Raw genomic sequence first — 26,596 nt, forward strand, 5'->3', positions numbered from 1 at the left:
AATTAATCCTCAAAGCACTTTATGAACATTAACTAATTACACCTCCCAACCCCTCTGCAATGGGGGAAAGGTATCACTGGCCTCGTTTTACAGCCAATGAAGCATGCGTGACTCACCCAAGGTCACTGCGATCAGGTGCAGGTGGGAAGGGGACCCCAACAGGACCCTGCAGCACCCCAAATGCATCCCATCCCCATGACCCAGGTCCCACCCAGGGCAAAGAGTGGGTCACGAGGCACATCCTGCCCCATCGCAGTGGGCAGAGCACCCACCAGAGCCTGGGGCAGCCAGTTAGAACAGAAAACGCTGAGGGGCTTTATGGAAAGCACAAACGACCCTGCGCGGTTTAAAAGCGATTAGAGGCCCTGGCTGGGTTATCAACTGGTGTCTCAATCACGCGGCATCGATCCAGATAATAGCCAGCAATTGTTCAGATACAATATCATAAAGTCACTTTAACTACAGCCATAAAGCTTCCCCCGCCTGCAGCCACCGCTGGGCGCTCCCCACGCCGTGGGGATCGATGGCAAAGCCTTGGCCATCAGCACGGGCTGGGGGATGAGGGGGCTCTGGGCTGGGGTGCAAGCGAGCAGCATCTTCAGGCACCAACCCCAATGGGGTTCCCTGCCCTGTGGTGTCCCCCAGGATGCTCCCTGCTTCTGCTGAGAGCAGGAGGGACACAGAGGCCTCCCTCAGCGCCCTTCCCGAGCACCGGGGTTAGGGGAGCTCAAAGGCAGCCGCTGGGATTTGCTGTTTCAAGCTTTAATCCGTGGGATTTATGGTCAGGAGAAAACGTGCAGCAACAGCCGCAGCCCCCGATGCACACAACGGCTCCCGACCATGTGGCGCTGGGATGCAGCTCCTCTGCTCCCCACAGCACCAGGGGGAACTTCCCACCATCAGCTCCCAGCACCAGGGTGATTCCAGGCCATGGTCCCTGCTCCAGCACAGCAGCAATTACTGGCTCTGCTTCCCAGTCAGAGCTCGGGGGGGGCTTATTCAGTGGGGGGACACCGCCGGCAGCCCCTGCCCGAGCTGGAGCCACATCCTCACCCGCCGCTTCCCACTGCTTAATGAGCACAAAATAGTTCCATGTTGCCAATTACTTGGTTCGTTTGTGCTGCTCTGGGCAGCGCTGGCGCAGGGAAAATCCCACTGGAGCTGTCCCAGCCCCCAGGAAAGCCCCAGGGGGGTCCCTTCAACACCATGGGGCTGAGCATCCCTGTCCCCACCAGCACCCCCAGGACCCACCTGTCCTGCTGACCGCCGCTGATGCTTTCCCACATCCCCAGCGTGACTGTGGAGGGAAGGGGAGACCTTCCCGGGATTTAAATTGGGCTTGGAGAAGCCCCAGTTCTGCCCCACTCATGCTCAGTGTCCCCACACTGAGTCACAAATGCCCTCAGGACCAGGGCTGTGGCCACCCCAGTGTCACCAGGCCCCAGGAACAGAGATCCCTGTTTCCAGGTGCCAGTCTTGGCTGAGGTGTCAAAGCCAAGTGCAATTGCACAGGCCAAGGCGCCCATCGTGCTCCTTGGGTACTGATGCTCCCTAAGCATCGCGGCAGGATTCAGCCCCCATAGAGCGGCTCCAAGCCTGAGCTCACCAGGGCACGGATCAGTGCCTCGCACAGCTCCATCACTGCAGAACGATGCCAGGAACAGCTCAGGGAGCTGCTGGACCCATCCCCAGCCTTCAGAAACCCCAATTCCAGCTCATCCTCCAAGTTCCACTCTGCTGATTGACACAAGCAAAAGACGCTTTGGTGTGTGACCCACTGCCGTGCCAGCACCACAACCCCTTCCACCCCGAGCAGCACCACAGACATGTGCCGGACCTCGCGCTGTCCCATCCCATCCCAGGATTTAGAGCCAGGAGAGCCCTCTCCCCTCGCCGAGATTGCTGCTGCAAACACCATCATTATAAAAACATTAAACCAGACCGGTCCCCATGAACACCGCTGCTCTCGCCGCTGCTACACCTGCACCCATAAATCCTCCCTCTACGAGGCAGCCCGGGGGTGATTTATAAGGTGAAGTTATTCACAAATATCACAGTGTTTTAAGGAAAAAACAATACAAACCCCAGCCGGGCTCCCCCCCCACCACTGGGAATGGGGGCTCCCGGCGATGCCAGGGTTTTGCCCACTCAGGACAGTGATGGTGCCACCACAGCCCCATCAGCACCCCAGGGCAGCCCAGAGGGTGCCCCAGGCTCTGTGGCTGCACAGCTGATGCCATCAGCACCGCTGGCTGCTGAAATCCCTGTGTCCAGCATGGAGCATGGGGAGAGCCACGCAGCAAGGTACAGTGAGGGAGACCGATGTCCTTCTGGATCTCTCCATGCACTCTACATATATTAATTGCTTAATTCAGCCTCTGGCAGAGATCCTCACCTGAACAGTGGCAAAACTGATGCTGGGAGTGGGGAACCCATTTGTCTCCGTGTAACGAGCTGGAGATCGGATCCAGAATCACACGGAGCTCGCTGTCTTAGTGATGAGAGCATCCCTCCACCTTATCCAAAAGCTTTCTATTTCAAAAGACAACATTATGATTTATTATTATTAATCAGCTTTGAAACACTTTCTGGAGTCCAGATTCCTGCTGGGGGGGCCCCGGCATCCCCCACTGCCACCCAGCCCCACTGCACTTCCCATCCCAGTGCCGGGGAGAGCACTGGGAAAGAGCCAAGGCAGAAAATGAACGAGAGTGGATGGGGATGAGCCCAGCCAGAGAGGCTGCATTTGGGTGTCTGCACCTCAGAGCTACCGACCCCGAGAGCCCACATGGACAGGGGCAGGGAAAGGCCAGGCCAGTTGGAGGCAAAGGGAATTCATGGAGATGACGCCCTGGATGCCGCTCCTGGAGCACACATCCCACACAGAGCATGATCCCAGCTCCCATCCCTCGTTTTAGCCTTTAATTCCACCTCATGGGCTCGGGCAGCCGTGCAGGAGGATCCCGGTGCTTCACAGGACCTGGCACCGGCCTGGCTACAGCCAAACCAAGACCTGCAAACCCAAAGCAACCCAATGGAGATGGCATCGGATGGGAACTGGAGCCCAAAGCCATTTCTGTTCAGGATTCTCTGTGAGAAACCAAACTCAGAGCACCGTTCTGACCGGGATCTGCAGCTGGAGCCGCATCCAACAGCGGCTGTACAACCGCAACACGGTGCTGATGGCAGCGGGAGCTCGGAAAACCCAAGGAGAGGGTTTGGAAGGTTCCAAGATGGATCCCAAGCCCCGACACACGAGGCTCTCCCGGAAAGAAGAACCCCGCAGGGCTCGGGATGACAATTATTTCCCCAAATAAAGGATTGCCAGGCCCGGCCAATTGTCTTGGTAAAAATAAAACTACATCAGCAAAGCACATTCGTGTGATGGGGAGCAGGGGAATTTGAGCTGGAAGGCCCAAATATAGAAGAAGCTGATATTCCTGGTGTGAAGGGGGAGAGGAGGCTCATAAAGGTTCCCTTTAATTTCAGGGCAAACGGTGACGTGCTCTTTCCAACCACCGGCCATTTCGGAACAACGCCGAAATAAAAGCGTCCATCCCAGAACTGGGCTGGTTCCACCACATGAAGCCCCGGATGCAGCCACCAGCACCGACGAGGGGACAGACAGCCTGCCCTGACCCTGGAGCACAGGGATGGGGCAGAGCCCCACAGCATCACTTCCACAGCCTAAAGCCGTAGGGGACTGGACCAGCAGCATCCACCGGCACTTGAGAATGGGATGCTCTGCCCCATGTTTTTCCACTCCATTTCCTTCCCCAGTCAGCAGCAGATAAATCCCTCTGCCGAGGCAGGCGGCCGGAACAGCAAAGCCATCGGTGCCAAGTTTAATAAGCAACCCTGATCGAGAAACCAGATAATAATTGGGATTATCGAGCTGGCTGGGAAAGAGCTTCCCTGGCTCCCGATGGCCCCTGGCAGCCACTTGGGCTGCTCCTGACCACCCGCTGGCAATGACACCTTGGGAAGGCTACCGGGCTCGGCGAGGCCGGACCCTGCCAGGGAGCTGCAGTGATTTAAGATGCGCCATTTATGGTCACAAAGAAGCCAAACAATAACCCCCTTTTTGGGTCTGTACCTGCAGGATGAGGGACCCACCACCAGTATCTCCCTGCACCCCCCATGTCCCACAGGAGCACCTGGGGACCCCCACCTCCTTTTCCATATCCCAGCTCGGGGGGTGCCGCTGCGGGAAGCTCAGCAGCGGAAATAATCCATCGTGGTTGGATTCTGTGCAGGGCGCGAGGGCCAGAGGCTTTCTTTCCTCAGTGGAAACAGGATTGAGGAAAGGAAGAATTGGGATTTTGAAGAGTTCTCGTCAGGGTCAGGCTTGGCTGATTTCATTTTCCTGCAAATTTAAAACCCTCCTATTTATAAATAAATAAAATTAATAATAATAATAATAATAAAATCAAATCAAATCAAACCAGGCTCAATAAAACCCCACTGGAAGCCACCACCAGAAATCCTGCTGGAGGCCAGGCAGAAACAGCTGTAGCCAGGCAGAGCGCTCAGAAATATTTGTATTTGCTGTCTAAACATTTTATCTCTTTCCCAGCACATGGGAGAGTTTTGCTCTCTGTGTAACGGTAAAGGAAAAAGAAACCCCTACAAACAATTCCTCCTCCTCTGCAGGAGGAAAAAACCCAAATCCAACAAAACTTGGTCGCACCCAAACCAGCAGGAATTCCACCAAAACGGAGCTGGACACCACACGAATCAGATGGCTGGAGATGATCGGGAGGGATGGGATCGAACCCGTCTTTCCCATCTCCAGCCGTTACAAACCCCGCATGCAATTCACTCGCCTTTTTGACAAAGCTGGAGCCAAGGAAGAGTTACAACAGCCCTTGAATAGAGAGTTCAGTCCTGGGGGGATTTCAGGGTCATGTGGGGAAGGAGCTGCACTAAAAGCACGTTCCTGTATTGAAATCAGAAGTACTGAGCGATGGTTTTAACCTCAGCAGGTGCCGGTAACACTCCTGCAGCGCGCGGTGGGAATGCCGGTGGTGTCCGTGCGGATGCTGCAGCCTCACCGTGCACCTCAGGGACCTGCGGCTTCGTGCCCAGCACCAGGCTGGTGTTTGGTGGGTCTGACTTCACACAGGCAGCCCGCGCTTGCACCAACACATGTGTGTATGCGTGTGCATGACACACACATGTGCACGGAGATCACGGCTGCGGGAAAAAGATGGAAAACACCAAAAATGCAAAGCAAAGGCAGTGGTTTTCTGGTGAGGAAGAGCTCCAACCACGGCCACATCCCGCAGGATCTCATCACGGCCGCATCCCGCAGGATCCCACCACGACTGCATCCTGCAGGATCCCACCACGACCGCATCCTGCAGGATCTCACCATGACTGCATCCCGCAGGATCCCACCACGACCGCATCCTGCAGGATCCCACCACGACTGCATCCCGCAGGATCCCACCACAGCTGCCCCTCTGGCACATTCCCACCAGGACATGGCTTGGCTCTGTGGCCGCCCTCGCCCAGCAGTGGCATCGCTCGCTGTTCCTCTGCTCTTGCAGCTGGGCCTTGGAAAGCAAACATGGGAACAGGGGAAGAATTTAACAGGGGGAGGAATATAAAGGGTCTTAATCCCGGTTTCTGCCTGTATCCCTATCTCTCCATGAGGGACACATCAAACAGATCCAAGCAAGGCTCAGGGATAGGAATGTGGTTCTCGCTGGCCCCAGTGCTGCTTGGCTTCACTAGAAGCCAGGAGGCATCGACAGCCTCACTTTATGACATTTAAATCACTGCCTGGGATCGGTATGGCAGCACACCTTGGGTGCCCAACACCACCATCACCAGCCTCACCAGGCAGGCAAGTAAAGGGCCAGCTGGGCAGTGTGGGGGCCAGGGAGCCATGCCCGAACCCCAAACCCCTCTGCCCAGGGCCCCACATCCACCCTCCGCTGCACTGCCCAGGGGACCCCACCAAAGCCATTCCCTGGCCCAGGGCTGGACTCAGCCTTTGCTGGCAGCCAGGGAGGGTGACCCCAGAGCTCCCAGCAGCTCAAACAGGCCCATTGCCCTCTCCAGGGGTCAGACCCCACTGGCCCGGATGCTCCCCAAGGGCACAGGGGAAGGGGAAATCATTCCCCATCTGCGTTATTATTCTAGGGGGAAATTCCCCCCCCTTTGTTTCATTTTCCCCACTGCTGCTGCTTTGACCACCTCATCCCGCTCTGAAGTTCAGGATCCTCCCACCCGCCCTTGGCAGGGGTACAAAGCCCAGCTTCAATCAGGGGGGCAGGGCGGAGGTGGGTGCCTTCCCAATCCCTGTGGAGAAGGATCCTTTTTCCCCCCTCATCACATCTGCAGCATTGCCATCCAGCACATGGAGGAGCCGCATGAGCCACCGCTGCCTCATGCACGGCGCTGCTCCAGCACCACCGGACACACAGGATTCCAGGGGCAGAGCCAGGATCAGGCAAGTGGAGACCCTCCATCAGCTCCCTCCGGCCAAAGTGAACCCTGTTAGGGGCAAGGGCCCAATCCAGCATCTCACAGAGGATGGGATAAGGTCAAGAGAAGAAAGGCAAAGCGGAGCAGGATTTATCCCAAGGGCGCACACTGGAACCCTGGTTTAAGCCCCAGAATGAAAGATGTGGCTTAAAGGTTACCCACGTCCATGATGATGAGGTGATGCAGAGCTGTTGCACCAGAGTAGACACTGGGAACTGCTCCTGGGCCCTGCTGAGCACCAGCACACCAACCCCATGGGGTTTCCATTCCTCCCCAGTAGGTAGGGATGGTGTTTGGGGCTCAATAGAGCAAAGCCATTCCCTGACCACCCTTTGGGATGAATCCCCAGCCCAGAGCCTCCACTCTCCTCCGCTTTTGAGTAAGGAGCCTCATTAAGAGGTAATTAGCTCTGGAACAATGGGAAGCTGTTTAGCAGCCCAGCCACAGCAGCAGCAACAAGCAAAGGGGGAAAGGAGGGAGGAGAAATAAATAACAACGCTCTGACCGCCCAGGAACACGCTGGGACTGTGGAGGGCCACAGCACCCTGCCCAGCACCAGAGCCTAATGGCTCCCTCCTGCCTGCCCTGCTCTCACAGCCTCATCCCTTCCCAGCTTTCCAGGGGGTGGGAAACAGCCCAGGAGCATCACAGGGGTGAACAAGCCCGAACGGCCCCATGGAGCATCCCAACGTGTTCTCACCCAGCTGGCAGCACAGTGGGGATGGCAACAGGGACCCCAAGCCCATCGGCCAGGGTAGAACAGTTCCGAGGCTGCTGCCAAAGGGTTTGCACCCGCACGGCACCAGTGAAACACCAGGTGTGGTGTCAGGGATCCCTGGCTTCAGAGGCACCTCCTGACGTCCCTGGCAATGACCAAAGCATCGGTGGTGGCTGCCTGCTCGCACCGGCACTTCTCAGGCTCCGGATCCCTTTGCTGCTGCAGCTCAGACCACGGCACAACTCGGACCACGGCACAACTCGGACCACGGCACAACTCGGACCACGGCACAGCCACAGAGGCAACCCTGGCGTCGATCTTGGCTTCATGATGATGCTCAAGGCCCAGGGAAATGGCCAGGCCTGGGCTGGAGCACACTGGGCTCAGGTGGGTCACGGCGGAGCAGGAAACTCCTCTTAGGGGGTGAAGGGAACAAGGGGAAGATCTGCTTGCCCTCCATAAACCCCATTGCATCAGTGGAGCAGAGCAAGATCTCTGCCCCTGAACAAGGGTAAGATTTGCTCGCCCTCCATAAACCCCATTAAATCAACAGAGCAGGGCAAGATCCCTGCAAGATCAAAACGAAGCCTCTCAAAGTCATGATTAATACCTAACACAAAAGAACCGAAATTTCCACCATCAGGAACGAGGAGCTATTTAAAGAACAATTGCTGCAATTTTGCAGCCAACCCGACAGATGAACCTTGTCAAACGTCGGCAGGTACGGACACAGGGAGCCACACCGAGACGGACAGACAGACGGATGGCTGGGAGAACAGAGCGGGATGCTGAGACCTGCCCTAACAGCCATGTGAAACCAAACCTACACATGTCCCTCAGCATTACATACATGTACAACACCAGGGTGGTTACAGCCACGCCAGAGTTTAGACATCTGTGTTATTTATGTGTGTAAGCTGTATGTATGCATGTGCACATACACACACGCATACATATGAAAGCACTTTTAAAGCTTGCCAATGGTAACAGGAGGCATCTCTCTCCCCCTTTCCCTTTGCACCCTCCTCACTCCCCATCCTCTTTGTGCCTCCCCACTCCAGGACAAGCAGGGGGACACTGTGGGCTCTGGGAGCCGCTGACCCACCAGTCCCAGCCTGTCCTCACATTAGGATGCTGCGCATGGCCGGCATTTGGATACCAAATGTGCAACCAGCAGGGAATGTAATTGCGGTCCCTAGAAAGGGACAGGCAGAGAGACGGAGACGGGCAGGGAGAGAAAATCTTGTCAGAGACGCTGGACCTGTTTGTATCTGCTCTCCATTAACCACGCTCGCCGCAGACCTGGGCTGGTGAAGAATAGCTAACACGGCTTAACGGGCTGGAAAAGAGGGGTGGGGAGGGCTGCAAATGATCTCGGCACAAAGGGAAAATGAAACAGATGAAAACTAAAAGAGCAGTAATTGCATGGACATGGGACGTGGCGGATACCGGTACCCCCAGCCCGGAGAGGAGACTCGGCCTGATGCCGACACAAGAAGCACACAAGCACTGGAGTTAAAGCACACGTTAAAAACCGCTCTGAGGGGGAAATGGGGTGTCCTACCTAAGGGAGTGGGGACACCCAAAGGTGCCAGCCCAGGCAGCCCCAGACAGAGCCAGGAGATGGAGGTTTGGGGAACCCACCCCAGCACAGAGACGCGGGTGGGCACATCCAGCGCCATCCCACTCAACCACTCCTTTCCAGTGCCAAATTCCCTGGAAAAGCCAAACGTGCATTGTCCCGGCTCCCTCGGAGGGCAGCACACGCGGCTGCCATCGGCCTGGCCCCTTCATCCCAGCTCCACCATCCCTGGGCATGGACCCTCCACAAAGGTCCTGCTCTGCCACCACCGCGGACCCTGAGCATCACCTGAGCTCCCACCAACTGCAGTAAATCCCTTGCTAGAAACCATTTCTCCGGCTTCCCAGTGCCGGGATTGGGGAGTGCGGAGCAGCAGAACGGAGCCCCTGCTGTGCTCACCACCAAACCAAGACATTGACAGGGAAAAAAGGATCGGAAAAGAAACCTTCCGAGGCAAAGAAATGACCTCCGTTAAATATAGGCCACAAGCAAAATCTGGATCATTTACAGCATTTGTACCTGTACTGTAAACAGAGAGGAAAATACCCAATACTGCACATTTCCCCCTCTGGAGATAGCGAATACGGGAATTGCGTTTGGCTGCAGGAACACTGTCATTCTGGAATTACTCTAACCTGCCCATTACGTAGCTGTAGGTAGAACAGGGGACAAAAACGAATCTCAAATCCTCTGTCCTTCCTCGGCCTTCCAGAGGTTTCCAGTCGCAGCCCCGAGGCTGCAGGCTGGGAATCCCGGGATCAGGGACCCTCCGAGGACAGGTCGCTCCTTCCCGCAGACCTTTCCCCTCGTACTGAGGAGGATTCCCAGACCCCTGATTTTTTCCCACATTGTAGTTTCATCCAAGACACTCATCCCAATCCTACTGCATGGGGGTCACGCCAGCAAGGGGGGAATGGAGCTGGAGCCCCCAACCTGCCCAGGCAATGCTGTCCCACCAGCAGACACTGGCTTGACATGCGGTGGGTCCCAAGGCTGCAAATCCATCCCAGAACCCTATGGGCAGCTCCTGCGCCTCCGGCCACACCGGCAGGAAAACACGGAGCGGCCACATGGCCCCCAGGACCCCATGGAAGGAAGAGCCCTGTCTGCAACGCCAGACCCCTACCCAGCTCTTGTGCCCTCTGGTCCCATCTGCAGGAGCATCACATGCAGAACCTTCACCCATGACCAGGTGGGAATGAAGCAGCGTTAGCGAGCCTGTATGTGCTCCAAACCCCACAGTTATCTGCACGTATCGAAACAGTGCATCATTATAAAGAGATGTGTTCTTCCTCCTTCAGCTATTCCCAGGATAACCCAGGAGTTCCATCCGGCACAGCCCCAGACACCCTTTTCCAAATGCAGCTTCCAAAACCATGTAGAAAAGAAAAAGAAAGCTGTGAATCCCGAGCGAGCGGCTCCAGTATCTCCATGGAGCAGGGGAACTGCAGCATCCCGAGGTAGCGCTTATTTTTAATTTAGACCCAATTATGAAATATAGAATTATTCTAATCTGGGCAAATCATATCGACCAGGAGATTTATTACTGCCTTTTATAAAATATAGATTGCAATAGAAAGCCAACGAAAAATATTTATTAACAGATCAGGTCTGTGGGTTCAAACAAGCACCGGGCACGTTCACCTTCCCTGTTTTTTAATCCTTTTTGATTTCCCCTTATTAAATATTCAGGGTGGGGGAGGGAGGAGAAGGAAAACAACGGACTAGGAAAAGCATCTCTACTTTGTTCTTCATTTTCAAGGATGAGGTAGTTTCCTACCAACTCCAGAGACAAAATCAAATCATCGCTGGGTTCAAAAAGGAAACCAGGAGAAAACTCAACGGCGATTTCTACCTTTGCAACACCCAATAAATCACCTCGAATCCTGAGACCCAAAGGTGCACCCAGGGAGCGCCTCGGCCAAATGCGACACAGGGTGCTCCCGCGTTGGGGAAATATGGGTCACATCCTGGCGCTGCGACGTGCCTGCGGAAACCCACCAGCCATTGTGTGCTCATGCCTCCGACCCCGCACAGCTCCTTCCCTCGCTTCAGTTTCTCCTCAAAAACATTTTCCCTGCTAACGTCAGATGGAGGAAAAAGCCGGATCCGTGGAATCACGACCCACTACCTATTTTCAAAGGGAAATTCCCCACTGCCTTTCTCTGCAGCGCCTATCTCAGCGCATAGAAGGGGCGATGGGACACGGGCAGTTCATAGGGCCGAGACGAAGCCATCGTCAGGTCCACACCAGTTACCGGGACATCGGTCACCCAAGGACCAGGGGCTACTTTGTGCTGTAGGAACCTTTGGGTACTCAATCTCAGCCACGGCCCCGACCACGCAGTGATGCCGCCCTCATCCCCAGCAGCCGGGATGCCAGAGTTTAACCGGGGAGCCCCTGGCACATGTTTGGCATTTGGGAGAACAAAAGAGAGCCCAAAGTGTGGGAGCTGGGGAGGACCAAGAACTGTAACCAAAAACTTTGCAATGGGCAAAAAAAAAAGAAAAATAGGGAAAAAAATTTCCCTGCCTCTTACAATCCCCCACAAAAATGTGAGATAATAAAATCCATATGCACCGCAGGCGGCCCGCGGCGAAGGCACCGCGCGAAGGCAGCGCTGCGCACAAAGGCACCGCATTGCCCCAGTTTTGGGGCAGCACAAGGGGCATCAGACTGGGGACAACGGTGCCTGGATGGTCCCCCCCAACGGGACACGGTGACTGCATGGACACCGACACTCACCAGCATCCTTGGCCCCACGTGCATCCCACAGGCTCCGAAAGGCAACCGGGAACTTCAACGAAGTGCGATGGTGTCACCGGACACTGCTGGGTATGTGGGTGGGAGAGAAGGGACCACCATTGCCATGGCCCAACTCCCACCTGCCCTGCCCCAGGGCCAGGCCCCACTGCACAGGCACCCACGGGTGACCACGGAACATGCTTCACACCAGAGCACAGAAAAGTCCAGAGCTGGAGGCAGCAGCGCCCGCTGCAGAAGGGAGCTGAGCATCGCCCTGTGCCCAGCGCAGGGGAAACACCCCAGGGCCTGTTTAGCTTTGAGGAACTGAGGGGGAAAATGTGGTTTTGGTCATTTTTGTCTTTTACACAGGTCCCCAGAGCCCAGCCCGGTCAAACCCTGCTCTGATCACAGAGGGGAGCTGAGGGGGGAGTCTGGGGGGGTCCCAGCCACCTGAGCCAGGAGCAGAATAAATTCATCCTCACTTCCAACTCTCCAACGGGATTTTTTGGGGATCTTCGAAATGTGGAACAAAGAAACGCAACAGAAATTAAACTCTCATTGGGGGAAGAAATAAAAACTGCCTGGGGGGGGACGGGACGGGAACACCAACACGAAATATTCAGTCACTCTAACAAATCCAAACACGGAGCAGGGAACTGAACCGACGACGCAGCCATTTCTTTTCCAAGCTGCAAACCAAGCGGGGAGCGGCGGCTGCGAGCTCCGGCCCCGCACCCCCGCCCCCCGCACGGCCCCGTTTTGCCGTTTCACCCCCAAAACCGTTGCTCCAAACCCTGCCGGGGCCGCTCCCGGTGCCTCCCACCCTCCTTCGGGTCGTCCCGCAGGACCCTGGCGGGACGGGACCGGGGGAGAAGAGACTTGAACTTCCCGAAGTTGGGCGCAGTGGAGCCGGGGGGGGGGGGGGGGGGGAGCCGCAGCCTCCTTCGCACCGCTCCCCAGCCCCGAGCACCCGCAGCCGTGCCGGGACCGCGGGCGATGCTCCCGGCGCTGCCGCAGCCCCCGGGGACGGCTCCCGCAGGGAGAACTTTGAGAGGGGGCACCGGGACCGGCGCAGACCCCTCGAGGGCCCTCCCCCCCACACCCCCCTTTTAACGGAGCACAGCGGGGCCCGGACCCGCAAGGGCCAGCGGCGGCCGCCTGTCATCGACCGGAGGCTGGGCAGTGAAGAGCGAACCCCCCCTCCCCGCCGCTGCGGCCCCGCGCCGCCAGCCCCGGCTCACCTGGGGTTGCTGCCGTTCCAGTACACCGCGTACCGGTCCGAGATAACTTTCCCGGTGTCGTCGGTCCAGACGCAGACGCCGACGAGCGCGGCGAGCAGCGCGGCCGCCTCCCAGCGCGGCATCGTCCCGGCCGCGGCGGGCGCGGCTCCGGCCGCTTCAGCGGGCGGCGGGGCGGCGGCCGGCGGAGCGCTGGGGCCGGCGGCTGGCGGCGGCGGGGGGGGGGGCGGGCGGCCCTCACCATCGCCCGCGGCCCCGGGCGCCGTCAGCGGCCAAAGTTGGGGGCGGCCGCGGCGCGGCGGCTCCGGGGCAGCCGCATCCCGAGCCCGGGGACCGGCCGCGAACCCGCGGCGCCCCGGGACGGCCCCGGCACCGGCGGCCTCCCCCCTTCCTCCGCCGAACTTCGGCCAAGTTCCTCCGAGCCCCCCCCCCAGCCCCGCCCTGTACCGAGCCCCGGCGCTGCCGCCGCACCTGCGGGACGGGAGCGGAGCGGGACGGGGCGGGCGCGGACCCCGTGCGGGCTCCTGCGCTCAGGGGCCACCGGAGAGACAAAGGCCGGGCCGGGGAGGCCGCCGCTGCCTCAGTGCCGCCGCGCCATGCTGCGCCCGGCCCCGCCCCGCCCCGCACGGCCCCGCCCCTCCCCGCACGGCCCCGCCCCGCCCCGCGCGCCCCCGCCGCTGCGCGCGCCCGGCCCGGTGCCAGGGCGGGGCCTGGGGGGGGGGGAAGGCACCGGAGGGAGGGGGCTGTGGGAAGGGGGGGGCAGGCTCCGCATTGGGGGTGCGGTACCTGGAGGAAGGGGAGGGCTCGGGGTTGATTTGTGGGGGTCACATCAGGAAGAGGCGGGGGGGGCAAGGGCAGGGCGGGGGCAAACGGACAGACGGACACGGCGTGCAGGGGAAGGGCTGACGGAGGGGGAGCCCCCCCCCTCCCCGCTTTGCATTTATTCACCTCCGATGCGGGAATAAATTAACCAATAATTTGCATCAAGGAGTCGCGTTCCCTTGCGGAACGCTCGGAAAACGCTGATGTGGTGATAACGGCACCGGGCGGCACCGCGGGCCGCGGCCACCGGCACCGCCACGGCCACCGTGACCCCTGCAATGGGTGGTGGGTACCGGAGCCCGCAGCCCCGCAGGCGCAGAACGCTCAACAGATGAATCCCTGTTGCTCCAGGAGCGGACTCGGGCTGCTCCAGACCCCCCGTCCTCAGAGGCTCAATCCACCGGGACACCCCCCAAGCCCCCCCTGCCGTGCATCCAGGTGCGAGCACACATCCAGTCGGATTCACGACAGCCACAAGGTGCCCATTAGGATCCACGGGAGCAGCAGCCGAGGCGCTTCCGCAAATCCAGCTCGGCGCCTGTCTTTATGCTTCAGCATCCAAATACCCCCGTAAAGCTGCCTCCACCTAATGCGCCTTTAGTTGTGAGTTTGCTGCCGTTAAAAGGGAGAAAGAGGTTGTAAAACACCCCCAAGTGCTGCATGTAGATAGGTGGGATATAAATAAAAGATGGATTATTGTCATTATTTATTTAGCGGATCTATTTTGGAAACCTCAATGGGCTGTGGGGCTCTGCATCCCCCCCCCCCCCTTCCCCCCACCTCTGAAAAGTAAAAACAAATAAAGGAGGAATTATTTTGGAATAACGCCGCCGCGGCATCCTCGCACACAGCAAATCCTCATCCTCCACCACCAAGGTTACACATCCCTTTATCCGACTCCCATCAAGATATTTCTCTATCAAGCCACCGACAGCCAATCTTTCTCCCTGTCAGAGGGAAGCTATCATAAAGCTGTCTGCTTGTCTGTCACCTTTATTTGTTTTCATTTATCCAGCCAAACCACTAAAAGCCTTTCCAGGCACACTGAGAGGACCAGTGGTGGCCATCCCCTGCGATAGGCAATGATGAAGGGAGTCCCCATAGAGCCCATCCAGAGGTCTCAGGGGGTAAACTGCAGCTCAGCAAAGCCCAGAGCCAGCACCACCCACAACGGGGATGTCCCAGGGACTGAAGTCCCTGGAGCTGGGCCACCAAGAGCCTGTGGCATCCAGTGGGAAAACCTCTGGGATGCTGGGGGAAGCTTTTATGGGGTGGATGCAGCAGGAAGGTGCACACTCACCCAGCCCATTCACCATGGGGTTCACCCACACTGTGGCTGCTCCTGGTTGTGCTGGGGCAGAGCTGCTCCAAGGGCAAACATCCCAAAGGATATCTGACCCTGGATCAGCTCCCCCAGTGACCTACTGAGAGGCTTCTCCGCCCCACAACACCAGAGGGATGGTTCTCAACTGAGAGGTGCCCACTGCTCAGCATGAGCAGGACCTAGAGCACATCCTCCACCACCAAGCCAGTACAGGAGCTGTTGGGGAACTGGTTCCCACTCCCTAACATTGAACCATTCCATGCCAGGCTCTCATCCCTTCTTTTTTCCCCCAGGCCTTGTTCTTGGAAATGGCTGAACAAATTTGGCTGAAATTACAGGAAAAGACGCCTCAACTCAGAAATTCAACCCTAACAGTAAAGCCATCAGCAGCTCAAGTCACAGGGATTCAATAGCAGGATCTGCTCCAGAACTGCTTAAAGCACCTCAGGCCAGGCTGGCCAAGACAGGCAGCACCTTTTATTGGACCCACTGACAGAGCTGGAGAAAGCAGAGCAGCTTCCAAGCATGAGGGTTTCCCAGGTCCCTGTTCCAGGGAATAGTGCAGAGCTTGGCACACGGGGACTGGGGACACCAGCTCCGGAGCAAGGGGCCATCCTGCCCCATGGCACCCATAAGGGGCTTTGGATCAGGATCTGGCCCTTGTGGAGGGAAATAGCTTGAAGTCATCATTACCAAATTAATCAAGCTTCACCATATCCCTTGAGATGAATCAATTCCATAGTTATTTTGTGGACTCAGGAAGAGAAACAATGCAAAGCCCATTGTGCTGCCCTGTCGAGTTTGGGTGGCTGGGGTTTGGGTGCTGGTTCCTGCACTCAGCACCGGTGCATCCGTGGCCATTCAGCGCAGTGTGGCTGCATGAAGAGGCTGCGGCAGCGCTGGGCAGCACCACTGAGCCCTGCTGCTTCCTCCAACGCATCCCAGGGCTTTCCTCTGCCCAATTCTGCCCAATGCATCCCAGCCCTGCCCAGCTCAGTGCAGCGCATCCCATCTCCACGCAGTACAACAGCTCATGCTCCAATGGTTCTGTGTGAGGTCATGGATCAAATTCACTGGGAAATGGGAAGAGCACAAGGAAAGAGCCCAGCTGATCTGTGCCATCCAGCTCTGGGTGGGGTTTGTGTCCCAGCCCGATGCTGGTTTAGTCTCTACACGCCTCTGCCCACACGGAGCCCAGCACCAGCTTGGCATGTAATGACTTCTTTTTCTTCCCCCTTCTTGGTAATAGGAAGGAAAACACTTTCCAGCTGTTTCCTTGCTTCTTTCGGATTGTTTTCCTTACCAAACAAAACCAACTCTGTTAAAAATACTCATCCCTGCAGCCCCCAGATACTCGGGGGTTGGGGGATAGCGAGGCTGAGTGCAGGGAGCTGCAATTTACACCTCCATTGTGTCAGCCTAGAAATGATGGGAAGCATGGAAAAATAACCCCCATGGAAGAGGTCGCTGCAGGAACACCGGGAAGAGCCGGCGCGAGGCCGCGGCTGCCTCCTCACAAAGCCTGGTTATAATTTAGCTGCAACAGGAAAAACAGGGGCCCCGGAGGGTCTCTCCGCGCCGAGCACAAACCCTTGCGCAGCCGCAGGTCCATGCATGGGGATCCCGGCTGGCAGCGGGTCCATCCCTGTGATACAGCACAGGGATTGTGCTGATGCCCCCCTCAGCTGCCCCAGAGTCCATTTAGTGCATTGGGTACTTAAGTAAAGATTCATGTGAGAAAGCAAGGGCTGATTTACAGCTGGTCCTGGGCAGCCACTGGCAGCAGAGCAGGAGGACATGGAGGGGGAAGAGACAAATCCATTAAGTGACCCAAACATCAGGAACCTCAGAGCAATGCAGAGCCATGAGTGGGTTGCTGCTGGCTCAGTGAAGCTTGGGCCCCTCTGCTCCCCAGATAATGCGGATGGCAAAGCTCCTGCCTGCACCAGGGAATGGCTGCTCCATCACTCTGGCACCAGCGCCGGCAGGAGGTGGGCAGCACATGGTGAGGGCAATGAGCCGCTGCGGTGAGCTCCGGCAGTGGCTTCTCCATCACCCAGCGTGACTGGAGCCAAGCACTGCAATGCCGGGCTGGGAGACAGGCCTGGCTCAGCCTTATCCCTCATACAGGGATGCTGACACTCGCTGCTAGCTTCATCTCCATTCATCGAGCTGCCTGCAGTGGGGCAGCCTCACAGGAACCCCCAGCCCAGAAACCCCAGCTCTGGTGGGGACCCCTGGGGACCCCGAGGTGCTGTCACCCCCCAGGAGGAAGGGTGGGACAGCCCCAGAACCACAGCTCAGGGTGGGAACCCAGCGGAGGGAAGCACCCAAACCCTTCCTGCACCATCCACGCACAGACACGCTTTGCCTGGGGCCGTCCCGGGCGCTGCCTCCCCAGAGCAGGCACACACCTTTGCCCCAGCAGCACCGGGCATGTTCTGCTGCTTCATGCGATGCTTATTAAACCACCCAGCCCTGAAATCCAGCTGCAGATAAAGGCCCTGCCATGGCCGAGTCATCCCACGCCAGAGCTGTGCCAGAATGGGTGAGCTCAGCTCCATGGCAAGGAGCACGGTGGCCATTTGTGGCCACGGTCCCTGGGAGATGCTAGCACTCAGCTGCTGGATCCGCACACCCCTCGCAGCAGCAGTAGCCGCTCTCAAAACAATTTGCAGACATGAATGAAACCACAGCCCCTTCACGAGGGTGGATGGGAAATGATACAAGTGACACCTCTAAACCCACCCCGCTGCAGCACAGGAGACTGAGGCACATGGGGACATCTGCCAAGGTCGGATGGAGGGAACTCAGGAGAGCTGCCCGGGTCTGCGCCCCCTCCTGCCCGCAATGGTGTCTCTGGGTGCCAAAGCCCAGATGCTCCTTACTGGGGCTGGTCTGCTCCTGTATCCAGCCCGCAGGCAGGGCTGGGGCAGATGCCGCCAGGGCAAGGCCCATTCAAAGAGAGCAGGGGTGAGGGTGAGGACCAGGGGATTGCCGGGCTGAGCCCTTGTTCCCCCTGGGATTTAAGCTCCCAGAGGATCCAAGCTGAGCTCACTGAAACACAGGGAAGGGAGCAGCGATCTGTGAAGAGCCTCCAGCTCCCCACGTGTGCCCGGGCAGTGCTGCCTCCTCCTGCACCCCCAGCGCCTTCCTCCTTGGCGAACAACCCCAGCCGGGGCTGCACCAGCAGCAGCCAGATCTCGGTGCCAGCACAGACCCAGGGCTGAGCCTGCCGAGGGCTTGGCAGGGATGGACGGAGCCATCCCCCCCCTCCGGCAGGAGAGCATTGCGCAGACAGACGGATGACCCCGCGGCTGCGGAGCGAGGAACAGCTTGTGCAGATCATGGCAATGACTGCGCCCTGTTAGCAGCAATCCGCTGCGTCCTCGGGAATGCTGCACCTCCGGCTGCTGCTCTGACACCGCCAAGTCGGGAGGGTCCCTGCATGGGCTGATAACACCGCCGGCACCGACGCAGCGGGACACAAGCTCCAGCGTGGTCCACCCAGCATGGGCCAGAGCCCAGGCCATCGGTCCTGTGCTGGTAGAGGTTTACAGGAGTCCGAGTAGCGTTTTCCCATCCTAATGCCCCTGCGCAGGGCGAGACCCGCTCAGGACAGCCGTGCCAGGAAGGGTGGCCGGAGCCAGGAGCCCCCAGGAGGACCTTGGGACCCCCGAGACCCCTTTCCAGGCGCTGCCTCCTCCGCCCAAGGCGATGGAGACGCATCCCAGAGCCTGCGGCAGACCCGCAGCTCCCCAGGGACGCTCCACGGCTGCCGCATGGAGCCCCAGGGCCCGAGAGTTCCCAAATCTTGCAGATCTCACCCAAAGCGGAGGCCGGGCGCTGCGGTGGCGGCGGCGGCAGCGCGGAGCAGAAGAGCACCGCATGGCTTAGCCAACACCCCCCCCTAGTGCCGGTGTCCCTCCGCGGGCTGCCCGGCCCGGGGGCCGCATCCTGCCCAGGCGCTGTGCCACAGCCCACCGCCCCTGGAAGGGATGCTGCGGCCATCACCGTGGCTTCAGCTCGCTGGTAACAAGCGCTCTGCGCAGCTCCAGCGCTGTTGGTTTGCTTGGGGGAAGTTTTATCACCTAGGAAAACAAGTGAAGATCCCCCACAGCTTCACAGCCCCACAGCTGTAGCCCCTTTGCCCCTATTGGGTAGTGGGGGGGACCCTCCACTCCTGCACAGGGCAGCACAAGTCATTCTCAGAATCACCCCATTCGCAAGGACACTGCTCAGTGCCATGGCCACAAAGCCCAGGCATGTGGTCCCTCTCCCAGCATCACCATCGACCCCACACCAGGTGCCAGCACCATAGGTACCCGACTGCACATCGGGAGCTGCTGAATATGGAAAGCACAGGGGAAAAGTGTTTTTTGTTTGGCCTGAACCCACCCAAGTGGAAGGGGAAGGGGAGGAGGAAAGGGCAGCCCAAAGAGTTAATCCACTTTGAATTGCAGCGTGGCTCCAGCCAACACGCAAACACGCCGGGGCTGACAGCTTGACAGAGACGGATTGGCAGCTCCCGAGGTGAAACATCCCGGCCCGAGCCATGGATCCGTATTAAAACCCGTCTTGAAGGGGGCAGCTTTCACGGTGGCGTTTTCCACAGAGGGAAAACTAAGTTAAATGAATCAAAGTGCGAGGGGAAGGAGAGCAGGGAGCTGGAACGGGGACCCCTGGGGTGAACTCCCCACGTTTGCCCCCCCCTCCCCCAAACCTGCCCTGGGGTTTGCCGAGCCCCCCAGTGCCGCAGCTTCCCCCGTGCCGCCCGGCCCCTGGGACCAGCACAGCATCATTCCCGGCTTCCATCCATGGGCTGAGCTGCTCCAAGCGTGCTGCGGGGCCGAGGCTCCCCCCACTCCCAGCAGGATTCATGCGGGGTCTTGATGCCCTGGACGGGACCCCACAGAGCTGCTCAGATGCAGATAAATGACAAAGCAGGAGCAATGGGAACTGGCTCCATAGGGCGATGCCGGCGTGGGGCGTGCGGGTGATGCAGACGGGTAAACGCAGTTCCTAGCGGGTGTTAAAACCCCTTCATGTGGCAGAAAAGGCGTTTTCCAGGATGAAAACGGGCTCGGTCCGCTCTTCTCCACCCCCTCCCCCCCAAGGGCCGCCTGCTGTCAGCAGCAGGAATCACTGATCTCCAACGGGTGTCTCTGAGGGATGATAGGGCACCGACCCTCATCTTTTCGGCAGCGAGCGCTCCCGTAAGCTACCTTTGTGCTGGAAAGATAGGAATTCATTCCAGACCACCCCCCGCCGAGCCGGGCTCCCAAGGGAGGAATCCGCCAGCTCTCTCCAAGCCTAAATGGGATTAGGTTATCTCCCAGCACCGAAAGCGAGACATGCACAAGCCAAGGAAGTCCCAGAGGGTCTCACTTGGGGGGGGGGGGGGGGTCCTCCTCCCTGAGATACGATGGCACATGTGATGGCATTGCCACCGGTCCCTCGGGGCAGAACAAGCCCTGCATATGGGGATCTGCTCCAACATGGGCACAGAGGAGAGGTTTGATGGTGATGCTGGTGCTGGACACCTTTAGTGTTGCTGTGGATTTTTGGCAAACACCATCACCCCATCAGTCACCAAACATCCCCCCTGCTGTCACCCACTCATGTTCCTGCAGCTTTGGTCCCACTCTTGCTCAGTTCCCAATCCTGGTGCAGGGCAGAGACCATGGGAGAGGTGGGTGCAGCCGGGTGAACCATGGCTCTGCCAAGCACTGGTGATGCTCTTCCCAGGACCATCCACCATTAGTGGCAATGCCCAGCTCCTCAAACCACTCAGAACTCCACCTCAGGCATGGACCACTCAGCATCCTGACCCTGCAAACCCTCCCTCTGCCCCACTCACAGCCCGCATCCAGAGGCATTGCAGCCTCCTGAAGACCACCGTGACCATGTCCATAGCGTTCCCAGCACAAAGCATGGATGGGCCCCCCTTCAGCTCTCCCAGCACCCACCTCAGCACAAGCAAACCAGTTGCCTGGCTTGGTTTAAGTGCTGCTGCTTCTGCAACCGTTCTCCCGTCTCCCTGTGGCTGCTGGATTCCCTCTCCATCATGTCAAACAAATCCAGAGGAAAACATGTTTGACTGCATCAAAGTTCAAACCTCCACCTGTCTGTGTCCCCGAGCAGAGGCCCTTTAATGCTGCAAAGATGTAAACTCCCCCAGGTCTTCATTATGTCTTACAGGCCCGATATTATATCAGATTATGGAATCATTAAACAAAAAATTGTACTCCTCACTGTCCAGAGGGGCCTCTAGTTACCTTGTCTAAATATAACAGCATCATTTTTAACCAAGGAGCTGGTACAGTCCCTTGGGCCTTCATTATATTTCATGGGCCTGGGCTGGAATACCAGCTCACTTACATGCTGGGGAACTCATCCTGCTCTTGTGCTGAGGCCAAGGCCCTCGCACTTGGGCCAGCCATGGAAAAGGCTCTGGCGGTGGAGCTCCGAGAGGAGCCAGGTGGGGACACGCAAGGGGCTGCCAAAGTGGAACAAAAGAGGGAGAAAAAGCAGATGAAGAGAGAAAAGCAATGGGGAGGGGGTGAAATCAGAGCTGGGTACGCACCCAATTATTTTAATTGCATGTAGGTGCCCTTTAGGGCTCAGTGATGCATCGCACATCAGCGTTTACTGCTCTGAGCACAACCAATTATGTTGGAACATCGAGGGGCTGAGAGACAGCAAATAAACAAGCAGGCGTGCGGTGGGATCCGCTGTACGTAGCTTTGCACCCATCCGTCAGTGACCAGCCAGGCATGGACCAGGGATGGGGGGCACAGAGCGATCCCTCCCCCCACCAGGGCACCATGGATGGGGTCAGGAAAGCCCCATGGCACTGCATGGCCGCAGGCGGGAGCACAGCACCTGAGGGCAGAGAACAGAGATCTGTTTAGGAAACACGGGGAGATAAATAAAGACATAAAGATATAGTTTCTGGTGGGGTTTTGACATGAGTTGTCAGAGTTGCTGGTGCGTGTGCTCCTGGCTTTACAGTAAATAACTGTCAGCAATTAGATGTTGCGGGTGCTGCGGAGCAGCAGCTCTGGCACATCAATCACAGGTGCGCGGAGTGGGGACCGCATCCCCCCCAGGGCAAAGCTGCCTTTGGACCATGGCTTGCCCAGGGCCCAGCTCGACATCAAGGCTCCAGCTCCCTTCCCTGGGGCCACCGTGGGACCGGGGCTGTGGCAGAAACCTGCACCCAGGGGCTGCACTGCAAACATCCTTGTTCTGGGCAAGGGCACTGTCTCCCATTGCTCCTCACAGCCCCGTGGTGGGACAGTGCTGGTGCACGGCTGCCAGAGCTGGGTTGTTCTGTGGGATGTGGGTATGAAGCTCCTTGGGCAGCTCCAGCACCACGTTAGTGCCAAAGCACCCGTTTGGTGCCAGACTCAAGAGATCAGAGCTGGAGCCCCAGCCCTGCTCCAGCATCCCATGGGTAGAGCTCACAACAGCAGCCAGCACAGAATCCATGGGATATGGGCCTTTACCTGCCTCGGGAACCTCCAGGAAAACCAGCCACCAACCTGTACAGGTAAGTATATGGAGATACATGGATGAATTCCTTACAAAGGGTTTACAGAAGGGTTTAGGGGGGCACACCAATTAATGTCCCCATTCCACGGTGGGAAGCTGAGGGCTGCAGCCTTATCCCTGCCAGCAGCCAGGCTCCTAGAACAAACACACCCATGGCAGAGCAATGGATTGCACCTCCAGCCTCATCCCCCATCCTCCCCACTTGCCCTCCCTGTTGAAGACATCTCCATCCCCTTCCTCCTCTTCCTCCCACCCTGCCCATCAATACCTGGCTCCAGCTCCAAGCCTGCGCTCTCCCCTTCCCTCCTCCCTGTTTTGAACTCCCCTCTGCTAAGAAGACTGTAACAGCAGTTTAGCCTCTCGCTCTGCAAGTTCTTTGACACCAATAACCTCTGCCTTTGTGCTCCTGGCTCAGACAAAAACTCTGCCTTTCAGGCTGGCAGCAGCCTGCGCTGAGCGCACCGGCCTTGGGGCCGTGTAGCCCGGCCTTGATAAGCCCGACTTCAGAGGCTCGTTAGAGCACAGCCCCAGGAGCTGGGCCCCGGGGGAGCGGGGCGCGGGGGACCCCCAGCTCCCGTTCCTATGGCGACCGAGGATGCCGATGTAGCAGCCCGAGGCGGTACTTTTGGTACTTACAGATCAAACCGGCAGGGCAAGCGGTGCTGGGGAGGAATACACAGAGAGCAGGAGATTTAATGACTTGAATTAACAACAGGGGAGCCAGCGACTCCCCTCAGCGCCGGGCGGGAGGAGGCACAAACTTTGCCTTCTTGGGTTACAACTTTGAATCTCTCCTCTTTCCCCCCTGCCCTTGTTCTCCCACCCTGGTTTAGCATCTGTTTGGGAAACACACACCTTGAGGGCAGCAGGCCAGGATCTGTGGCATGGGCTGTAGGGCCCCATCCCAGGATGTTGGCCCCATCATGCAACCAAAGACCAAGATAGGTCAGGAAAAGGCTGACAAACCCCAAACCTCCAACCCCTGAGCGTCCCCATCCCAAAACAGAGCCACAATCCATGCCCTGCTCCAGCAGCTGGGGACCAGCTTCTGCCCTTGTAACGTGCTCACCAGTTGTGGGATGGAGCTGGAAGGCAGCGAGCAAAGCACAGCTCTGCCCTGGGGAGCAGCAGAAGCCAGAGGGACCCTCAGCATTCAGGTGCCCTCACACAGTGAGGACTGGGTCTGTGTGAGGAGAGAGAGGGACAAGAGGGCTTCTCCCTGGTTTTGTCTCTCCTCACAGCCTTTTCTCTTCGCCTTTTCCATCGCTCTCCTTTCCCTCGTATGCTCTTTCCGCTCTAGAGCATTCTGTGCTTTACAGGGGCATTAAGAGGCAGCATCTCAAACAGTTTAGCAAAGCACTAAAGGGGCATGAAAACGCTCACATTGCATCTGAGCACTGAGAGCCCTGAAGCATCCTCAGCAAAAGCAAGAAAGCAACCTACCAATGCTGTGAAACAAGACACATTCCTGCGCACAGAACCCACTCCCAGCGCCAGGCAGCATCCACATCCCAGCTCCATTGCCAACCCATCGGGCATTTCACAGCTCCTGAAGTCGATCCCTCCCCATTCCCAGCCGGATCACTCGGGAGCACTTGGGCCAGCAGCAGCCGCTGCCACCATCTGCCACCATCCAGCCCAGTGTCGTGCCCAAAACCAGGGATACACATTATGCCCAAATAGAGGCTGCACACGTTAAAATCATCACTGACAGAGCACACAAGAAGGAACCAATTCCTCACACACCCCCCCAACCAAACCCAACAGGCACCTGCAAACACTTTGGGTGCTAAAAGGGGATTTTCCCTCCATGCCCAGTTTCTCTGATGCCACAGGCTCTGATGATGGGTTCCCCTTCGTCAGGCTCCAAAGGCAGCATCAGACCCATCAGCAGTCACTGGAAACCAGCTCCATAAGGGGCTGCCCCAGGGCTGCCCCATGCGAGTCCCTCAGCAGCCAGCTGAGACCTTTTTCCTTCCTCCTTTAAGGTTCTGACTGCAGTGAAACCATCCCTTGGCCTTGGCTGCTTCCATCCTTGTCCTGGGAACCCAACATGGAAGCGATGCCTGTGTCCCACCACAGAGAGATGCTCCCGGATCAAGGGTGAGGAAGACAAGAGGGCGTTTGGCTTCACATAGCACAGTGGCACAACAGGGATGAGGATCTGATCCTGTTCCTTCCCAAGCTCCAAAATCAGCCCCGGGGCCACAGAGCATCGCCTGTTTCTGCTGCGAGGCTGCAGACATGAGGATGACCCAGGATACCCCTGAACACCCCCCAAAAAGGGCATCCCTGCAGCTGCAGGGCTTTGAAACCAGAGCCTGGATAAGCTGGAAAGCTCTCCCCTGGGATGAATAATTCCCAGAGAACACGGCTGGGAGCAACGCGGCATCGTGGCCTGAGCATCACCAGGCGCACAAGCCCCGGCTGAGGCGTGAAATGAGGCAGGATCGGTGCTGCTCCATTCCCCCCTTCCCTTCTTTGCATGGATTTGCATCTCTCTTTTGGGCAGCTCCATTTCCAGCACAGAAAGGGCTCTGTTCAGGTCTCCCCCCTCCTTTCCCAGCAATTGTTATGTTAAAATCCCCAGGACATGTTTCTGCAAAGAATTAAAAGCGGGTGAGGAAAGAGATTGTTTTCGTCAGTGTCTCACTAAGTCTCTGACCTTGAGCGTGAATAGAAAACAAGAAAAAAGGGACTTTATGCTAATATCACTCACTAAGCACAAGGGGGAAAAATAATAACGGCAAATGAAGATTATGAATGCAAATCAACTTAATAAAGAGGCAGGCTCTGTGCAGGAGCCTTGTTTTGCTCTTGTGCAGACGACTCGCACTGTCTGCTTGTGCTGCACCCCAGGTCTAATCATTACAAATTATATCAGGAGAGGCAAAGAAAGGAACAGGAAAGGTTTAATTCTCTAATTATGACATTGTTCATTTCCCCTCTCGCTCTTTGAGAGGCCTCTCGCACCGGCCCTTCGCAAGCAGCTCCCTCAAGTGAACTTCCAGCCGTTCCTGCCACAAATGGGCCCATCACACTCAGGCCCAGCTGTGCCAGAGCCGGATTCCAGGCTCCCGACCCTGGTCCTGCATTATGGAGGCAGGTCCAGGGGGATGTCGTATCCTGCTGCTCGGACACCAGCAGATCAAAGCCACTGATGTACCTTTGCTTTTCCCTTCCTTTTCCCATTCTCTCTTCAGCCTTTTCAGCCAAGGCCCTCACATCACAGCAGGGGGACTGGCTCCCAGCATCCCAGAATCAAGCCCTGATCCTGGCAGGATCCTGGCCATCATCATAGCACCATCATCATGGCTTTAAACAAGGACCAGACAAAGAGCAGCCTTGTCCACATTCAGGTCTAGAGCAGCAGCAGAGCCCACTGGCTCCTTTTGAGTGGGCATTTACACACAGGGAAGTTGTGATGGACCCAGCTGGGGCTGGTCCTCACCATGGCACTTGCAAGTCTGCACAACTTCAGCTGCCTCTTTCGACTCCCTAGATGGGCCTTTGCCATGGGTGAGACCCTCCAAGGCAACGCTCTGCTTTGTAGGAAGGAAAACCCCTGCGCTCAGCCCCACATGCATGAAGAAAGGTTGGCACCTTGCTGGAAGCTGCTGCAAACCCAGCTCCATGTGAGAGGGTGATGCCCACGGCTGCTATTGTGTCCTACCAGGAACTGTTGAATCACATCCACAAATCAAGGTCAATTCTGTTGAAACAGAGCCCCACGCTGGCCTGTTCAATTCAATGCAAACCCAATGCCTTGCTCACTGGGAGTCCCAATGGACCAGCTGAAATTCACTCCTGGGCTTCCAGGGCCTCCAGCACCGTCCTCCATGGACCCAGCATGGCTCCGGCTCCGAATAGACCAGGATGCTCCCCCCTGCTTCACGCTGCTGCAGACCTGGGGCTGGTGCTGCCCTCAGGATGCAGCCTAAAAGGCCTAAAGGATCCATGGAGTGTTTAAATGATGACCCCGGGAGCATGGACCATTCCTCCAGCTCCGGGTCACGCTTCTCCATGGATGCCACGGCTGGAGTTATCCTCATCCCACAAACACCCCCCTTCCCTCCCCTCCCAAACAACACCCACAAGAGAGTTTCAGCTGGGA

The 26,596-nt window shown here is 57.7% G+C and overlaps 1 protein-coding gene across 1 annotated transcript in view; it reads right to left on the reverse strand.

Annotated features, from left to right (window-relative positions):
* Positions 1 to 12,947, reverse strand: part of EFNA2 (ephrin A2) — a 44,975-nt gene extending 32,028 nt beyond the window's left edge. The window contains exon 1 of the mRNA XM_034070686.1: positions 12,783 to 12,947. Within this exon, the coding sequence (XP_033926577.1) occupies positions 12,783 to 12,904 (122 nt within the window). The 5' untranslated portion in view covers positions 12,905 to 12,947. The remainder of the gene's footprint in view (positions 1 to 12,782) is intronic.
* Between the last annotated feature and the right edge of the window lie 13,649 nt (positions 12,948 to 26,596).

The sequence above is a fragment of the Melopsittacus undulatus genome, chromosome 19 (assembly GCF_012275295.1).
Source record: "Melopsittacus undulatus isolate bMelUnd1 chromosome 19, bMelUnd1.mat.Z, whole genome shotgun sequence".
Classification (NCBI taxonomy): Eukaryota; Metazoa; Chordata; class Aves; order Psittaciformes; family Psittaculidae; genus Melopsittacus; species Melopsittacus undulatus.